The sequence below is a fragment of the Mauremys reevesii genome, linkage group 1 (genome assembly GCF_016161935.1).
Source record: "Mauremys reevesii isolate NIE-2019 linkage group 1, ASM1616193v1, whole genome shotgun sequence".
NCBI classification, from domain to species: domain Eukaryota; kingdom Metazoa; phylum Chordata; order Testudines; family Geoemydidae; genus Mauremys; species Mauremys reevesii.
In genome coordinates, this window is record NC_052623.1 from 4,910,043 (window position 1) to 4,917,639 (window position 7,597).

The 7,597-nt window shown below is 47.5% G+C and overlaps 1 protein-coding gene across 1 annotated transcript; it reads right to left on the reverse strand.

Moving 5' to 3' along the window:
- Window positions 1-5,161: 5,161 nt before the first annotated feature.
- Window positions 5,162-6,109, reverse strand: LOC120396044 (olfactory receptor 52M1-like). The gene has a single exon (XM_039520929.1). The coding sequence runs from the start codon at window positions 6,107-6,109 to the stop codon at window positions 5,162-5,164; it is 948 nt and encodes a 315-aa protein (XP_039376863.1).
- Window positions 6,110-7,597: the final 1,488 nt, after the last annotated feature.

Genomic DNA, 7,597 nt, shown 5'->3' on the forward strand with positions numbered 1-7,597 from the left:
AACTGAAGGTAATTTTAATAAATATTGGAAGACCAGAGATATCCAGTATTATGTAAATATTCTAAAAGTGTGATGTGGGTATTAAATGCTTGGTGGCTTTACATCAGTCCTGGGCATAATAATGGAAAAGCTGATAGGGGATTTAGTCAATAAAGAATTAAAAGTTGCCCTTTTTAGATGACAACATATTTGAGTGATAAAGGGAACTGGGGAGATGTAATAGATTTAGACCATTGCAAGTTTGACCTAGTACCACATGACACTCAGATTAATTAACTAGCACTAGACACTATCACTAGAGAATCTCAGAAAGGAGATGTCCATGGGGAATCATCATCTAATGGGATTCTTTCTAGTGGTTCACAAATGGCACCTGATGGCAATTGATGTATGCTGCTAGGGGGATGATTCACTGGCAGCAGGGAGGTGCCTATTTCCATGTGGGCCTGTCAGCTGTGAGCCTCTGCTGGCATGAGATGTATAGGACAGGTCAGTGCTTTCTTATGAGAGAAATAAGAACGGCCAGACTGGGTCAGGCCACAGCTCCATCTAGCCCAGTATCCTGTCTTCTGATAGTGGCCAATGTCAGGTGCCCCAGAGGGAAGGAACAGAACAGATAATCAGCAAGTGATCCATCCCCTGTCGGTCAGTCCCATCTTCTTGCAAACAGGGGTGTGGGACACCATCCCTGCTCATCCTGGCTAATAGCCATTGATGGACGTATCCTCCATGAATTTATCTATTTCTTTTTTGAACCCTGTTATATTCTTGGCTTTCACAACATCCTCTGGCAAGGAGTTCCACAGGTTGACTGTGCGTTGTGTGAAAAAGATACTTCCTTTTGTTTATTTTAAACCTGCTGCCTATTAATTTCATTTAGTGACCCCTAGTACTTGTGCTATGGGAAGGAGTAAATAACGCTGCCTTATTCACTTTCTCCACATCAGTCATGAATTTATAAACCTCTAACGTGTCTCCCTTTAGTTATCTTTTTTTCAAACTGAAAAGTCCCAGTCTTTTAAATCTCTCTTCATACAGAAACTGCTCCATACCCCTAATCATTATTGTTGCCCTTTCCCGAACCTTTTCCAATTCCAATATATTCTGGGTGGAGCTCTCAGTTCCTCTGGCTGGAGCTCTTCCACTTTGTGCAATACATTTTATTTTTATTCAGTAAAGGCATCATAGTGAGAGAGGGACACCCCAGGTTGGCGGGACAGAGGGCTCAGTGGCCCCACAGTCCTGGTTGCACCCCGGGGATCCCATCACAGGAGTTCTGTCCTTGGGGTAGTCCCAGAAAATGCAGGGACGCTTAAAAGCACCCCTGTCCGGGCACGTTGTTCAAAGCCAAGGACGCTGGCTGGTGATGCTTGGAGGAAACAGCCAAGTTCACAGACGTCCACTTCTCACTTTTAAAGAACTCTTTCCTCCTTTCTGTGTACAAGGAGCAGGATCCCTGTGTCAAAACACATTTTTATCTGCTCTTCCCATCCTTCAGTGTCTCTAGTGTCCCAACTACTCACTGTGCTAGAACCCAGGCAATGCCCCTTGCTTAGGATGCTGGCAGCTGTTGCTCCATCATGCGATGAAAACATGCTGTGATATGATTGAATATGACCATTTTTATCATTCTTGCTACCATGGTTATACAATTGCAACAAATGTTGTACAAAGTATGTCCGGCCACGTGTCAGAGGGAAAGTAATTATTGGCTACGTATGATTATCCTGTGTATATGTGTGTATCATCTTTGTGTCTGAAGTTATTAATTCCAAGCACAGGGCAGAGGATATAAAAGGACCCCGAGACAGCTCCATCTTGTCTTCATTTCTCTAACTGGGTTTCCAACAAGGAAGCTCTGAACAGGGACTAATGACCCCCAGCATGCTTGGGTAATTTTCAGAGACTTTTGCAATCAAGCCCTTTATTCCATCACTGCTATGATCCTGATCTCTGAAAACTGAAAAGTCTCTTGAATGTATCTGATCTATTGACCATTTATAACTCTTGTTCCTTTCTTTTATTACTAAACCTTTAGTATTTAATTGCTAAAGGGATGGCAGCAGCATGATTATTGGGTAAGATCTGAGTTATATATCCACATGCATAAATGGCTGATCTCTTCAGATTAGAAGAACCCTATATGTGGTGGAAATTGGTGTTCACTGACTGCTCATCATGGCGTCCAGCTTCTGGGTGGTGAGCCATGGGAGGTGCCTAACCAAGTGAGGGGAGCAGAGCTAATGAGCCAATTCAATTAAGGTGGAAGTGGCCTATTCTCAACAATTGACAAGAAGGGGTGAATAGGAAGGGAGGGAAAATCACTTTTATAGTGCTAATGAGGCCAGTGCAATCAAGGTGGCCCATTATAAACAGTTGACAAGAAGGTGTGAGTATCAGCAGAGGGAAATTACTCTTTGTAGTGACCCATCCACTCCCAGTCTTTATTCAGGCATAATTTGATGGTGTCCAGTTTGCAAATTAATTCCAGTTCTGCAGTCTCTTGTTGGAGCCTGTTTTTGAAGGTTTTTTTGTTGAAGAATTGCCGCTTTTAAGTCTCTTATTGAGTGTCCAGGGAGGTTGACGTGTTCTCTGACTGGTTTTTGAATGTTATGATTCTTGATCTCTGATTTGTGTCCATTTATTCTTTTGCGTAGAGACTGTCCAGTTTGGCCAATGTACATGGCAGAGGGGCATTGCTGGCACATGATGGCATCTATCACATTGGTAGATGTGCAGGTGAACGAGCCCCTGATGGTGTGGTTGATGAGATTAGGTCCTATGATGATGTCCCTTGAATAGATATGGGAACAGGCCCAACAAAGAAAGTAACAGAACGCCACTAGCTGTCACCTACAGCCCCAACTAAAACCTCTCCAGTGCATCATCAAGGAACTACAACCTATCCTGAAAGATGATCCCTCACTCTCACAGACCTTGGGAGATAGGCTGGTCCTCGCTTACAGACAGCTCCCCAACCTGAAGCAAAATCTCACTAGCAACTACACACCACACAACAAAAACACTAACCCAGGAACCAATCTCTGCAACAAACCCCGTTGCCAACTTTTTCTGTATATCTATTTAAGAGACACCATCATAGGTCAGAGTCCCTAGCTGCTGATCCGTTGTTTTGAATCTCAGACCGGGCTTGTACGGTCCATGCAGCAGAAGAGATGCATGGGGCTGCATTGGTTTCTTTGGTGCCGGTGATCAACCCAGATTTCAGTGGGGCTGCAGCCACTTACACCAGCTGAGGATTTGGCCCAAGACATTGAACTAGAGATAAAGCGTAGACAGAGACCAGTGAGCTGGGAGGGAAGAGTCCCAGCTCTGCCACGGATTAGCTGTGTGACCTTGGGCACAGCTTCTCCATACATTAAATGGAGATTAGTATTTATTATTTCTAGTGTGCTGCTACCAAAAGTCCCTAATCAGGACCTTTGAGTCATACCCTGCACTGATTTGATTCCTTACAGCACATCGTTGCCCTTTATGCTCTGTGCAGAGTTCCAAGCCGCGTGTGGTCCCTGGTAAACAAGCAAGACAATGCTGAAGACTGAACTGTGTTGAAACCTTTTATGCGTCTGTAGTTTTTAGCTGTTTCTTTAAGAAATTCCTCCTGTTTAAGAACAACTATATCTCCACTGATCACAACACACAAATAGCCACACTGTATCTAATAAGACCCAGAGGAGCAATGCCGGTTCAGGGCTAGAGCAGTGGTGCTGGGGTTCAGGATTTACGGTTTCTATTCTCAGCTCTGCCACCAAATCATTTTGTGGCCTTGGGCAAATCACTTTACTGCTGCTTGGCTCCATGACCTTGCAGCTGCGCTAAAGATCTTTCAGATGTAGTGACCAAAAGTGTCATGCAAAGTGTATGTTAGACTCAGCTTCACTGTTCTGCTTCAGCCCCTGGGCAATGGGGGCCCTGTAGTTCCAGATAAGGTGCCGTGTACGTGTTTAAATACCCAGCTAATGGAAGCTGTGCCATTTATCTCCCTCCCTCTGAGTTACCAAAGCCACCCCGGCCTCTGCCCAGAATCCCGCCTTCCCAGCTAACAAAGGGGCTTAACTTTCAACTGCCCTCACCTGTTGTCCTCCTACATTCACACGTAATCCCTTGCCCTTCCCCCGAGGCCTGGCTCAGAGCAAAGGGCTCCCAGCCCATACCCATAGGTGGGAGCAACAAATCATAGAATCATAGAAAAGAGGGTTGGAAGAGACCTGAGGAGGTCATCTAGTCCAACCCCCCTGCTCAAAGCAGGACCTCCCCAGCTAAGTCATCCAAACCAGGGCTTTGTCAAGCTGGGCTTTAAAAAACCTCTAAGGAAGGAGATTCCACCACCTCCCTAGGTAACCCATTCCTGCTGTGTTTCCTAATATCCAACCTAGACCTCCCTCAGTACAGCCTGAGACCATCGCTGAAAGCTATGGAAATAAGCCACACAATGGTGTCTTCCCTCAGGACTTCGCATCTGAGCTTTAGGGCCCACAAGCTGTATGATGCACAATCTCCGCTGACTGCCCCACAACCCTGCTCCCAACCCTCAGCTGATTTTATACAGTATCCTGGCTTGCCTCTCCAACCTGGATTGACCGGTATGCCCCAGCGCTATGTACTCACTGCTCTCATTCCATGTTCCTTGACAGGCTGCAGCAGATCCTGTCCCAGCCCCACAGCAGAGGGAGCCCAGGCTCAGTGGGAGGAAGGCAGAGATGATCCAGCAAGTGGATGGGTTTGGAGAGGAGGGGAGTGAGTAACAGGGGTGGGGCTTTGTGGGAAAAAGCAGAGCTGAGGTGGGGCATTGGAGGAAGAGATGGAGAAGGGAGTGGAGCCCTGGGGAGGTGGGACAGAGGAAACAGCCTTGTGGAAAGAGTTGAGGTGCAGGAAGGCCTTGGTGAATACGAAAGGCAGGGTGCAGGGCCTCAGAGGTCCACTTATCAGCAATTTGAAAGCTGGCCATTCTATGAGAGAATGAGTTGTACACAGAATGATTCCTCAGTTTGTCACACTGTCACAACACAAGAAGTCCAGGAAAGGGTTTAATGTCACTTTCACTGTCCTGTCACTGACTCAGGGAAGGGGGCCCAGCACCATGTCACCAGCCAGGTCTTCATGGATCTTGGTCTGAGAGCCAGAGAACCAGGAGAAAACTTTAAGTCCCTTTATGTGTAAAGAGACGGAGCAGCCTGTCCCGGATCTGTTTGGTCCTCACCCCGTAGATGATGGGGTTTAGCACAGGGGGCATCAGGAGGTAAACGTTGGCAATGAGAACGTGGAAATGCAGGGGCACATTCTGGGCAAATCGGTACATGAGGGAGATGAAGAGACCAGGGATGTAAAAGGCTAAAATGACAAAGAGATGGGAGCTGCAAGTCCCCAAAGTCTTGAGCCGGGCGTCCTTTGTGGGGAGGCTGAAGATGGCCCTGAGGATCTGGGTATAGGACACAGCAATAAAAGCTGCATCCAGATTCATCACACAGAATAGCACAAAGAGGCCGTAGTAACTACTAACACGGGTGTCGGCGCAGGCCAGGTTCACCACGGATATGTGTGCGCAGTACGGCTGGGGGATGACGTTGGTTCTGCAATATGGCCACTGCCTCGCTAGGAGGGGAAAGGGCAGTATGACTATGCTGCCACGCAGCATCACGGCCAGGCCAATCATGGCCACAAAAGAGTTTGTCAGGATGGTGGAATGTCTCAGGGGGTCGCAGATGGCCACATAGCGATCAAAAGCCATGGCCACGAAGATCCCAGACTCTATCACTAAGAAGCAGTGAATGAAGTACATCTGGGTGAGGCAGGCACTGAAATCAATCTCCCTGGAATTGAACCAGAAGATGCTCAGCATTTTGGGAAGTCTGGATGTATGCACGACCAGGTCAGTGACAGCCAGCATGCAGAGGAAATAGTACATGGGCTCATGGAGGCTCTGCTCCATCTTCACAGTGAACAGGATAGTGAAGTTCCCCAGGATGGCTATGACGTACATGGTGCAGAAGGGGATGGAGATCCAGACATGGGCTGCCTCCAGGCCAGGAATGCCCTGCAGGATGAAGGTGGAGGGGTTGGTGAAGTCGGTTGTGTTGTATTCTGACATTGAGTAGGGGAGAAGGTGTCCAACTCTGAGACAGAATGGTGTCTCCTGCACGTACCGTATGTTCTCCTGACTTCCTGTATATGCCAAAGGTGATGGTTGCAGTACAAATACCTGGGTGAAGAGACAATGTGAATATGAGACACTACATGCAATACTGGGGGCTGTTCTTATGGGTGAAGCAGATCGGTCGCTCTTCACACACTGAAAAATGACATTATCATTGAAATGAACTATGAACAACTGACCCTACTAATGCCAATTCCATATTTTATGGTGCTCCCTGACTCAATAATTCTTACACATCGTGGTATGGGAAACCTTGCTAGGCACCAGTAGGAGACACACGAGTGTGGATACTGATTTTCCATCATTGTTCCTTAGGCCTTGTCTACACTGCCATGTTTTTTCACACACAAGCAGCTTTTGGCAAAGAAACAGTGGAGGTGTACACACTGCAAAGCCACTTTCAGTGATATAACGCCTCAGTTTCAGTGACAGAATACACCACTTTGACAAGAGTTTTACACAAAAGTTTTGTTGGCATTGAGGAAGAGCTGGAGGCAGAAGAAGATGTGGTGCCCAGGCCAGGGTCCCCCAGTGCTGTGTCCAGTGAGGAGCTGTTCCCCACTCTGGAGGTGGCCAGGTAGTCTCTGCAGTCACAATCCGGTGAGCCAGAAGCAGGAGAGGAGACCCCTGGTAAGTGGTTTTGCTTTGTGAAGTGTGGAGGTGGGTTAAGGGCAGAGAAATGTACAAGGTTGGCTGGGTTTCTGTGTGCTGGGCATTTCCCCGTGCGGCTCGGCAGTGTGGGGAGAGGGGAGGGGCAGACTGTTGATACACACGGAGATTTCATGGGAATCTTCCAGAGAGTTCTCTAGGAAGCTTTCCTGCACGTACTCCATAATCCTGTGCTGGAGGTTCCTTGGCAGAGCTGCTTTGTTCCTTCCCCCATTGAGGGACACTTTCCCTCGCCATTCCGCAATCACTTGGGCAAGAACCAAAGAGGCACACAGACGAGCAGCATAGTGACCGCAGCGGAAGCCAAAAGCGGGTAGTAGATGCACCCTTGCTTTCCTGCTTACCTTCATGAAAGAGAATCTGTCACAATGATCCCTGCATGTGGAAACGGGTAGGAAACTTGAGAGTGTTGTTCCGTCAGAATGCCCCGCAACCCCTTTCATATTGCTTTTCTCCCACGCGCAATGTCCCTCCACACTGGGTACACTCAGAATCCTTGTGGCATGTGTGCTTGTCAAGGGTCAGCCAGAAAGTGATTGCTGTTTTACCAGGGGTATCATTTATTGTAGCATTTCAATGCTATGTGTGTACTTCACAACAATGCTTCTGTTCATTGTTACTTGGGCTTCACCAGATACGTCCTCGAAAAGGAGGCATTACCTTCACCCCTGCCCAGCATCTCCACCAGATAAGAAAGTGCCCAAGATGGAGCAAGTGAGATATGTTTCAGGAGGTGCTGCAGTTCTGTGATAC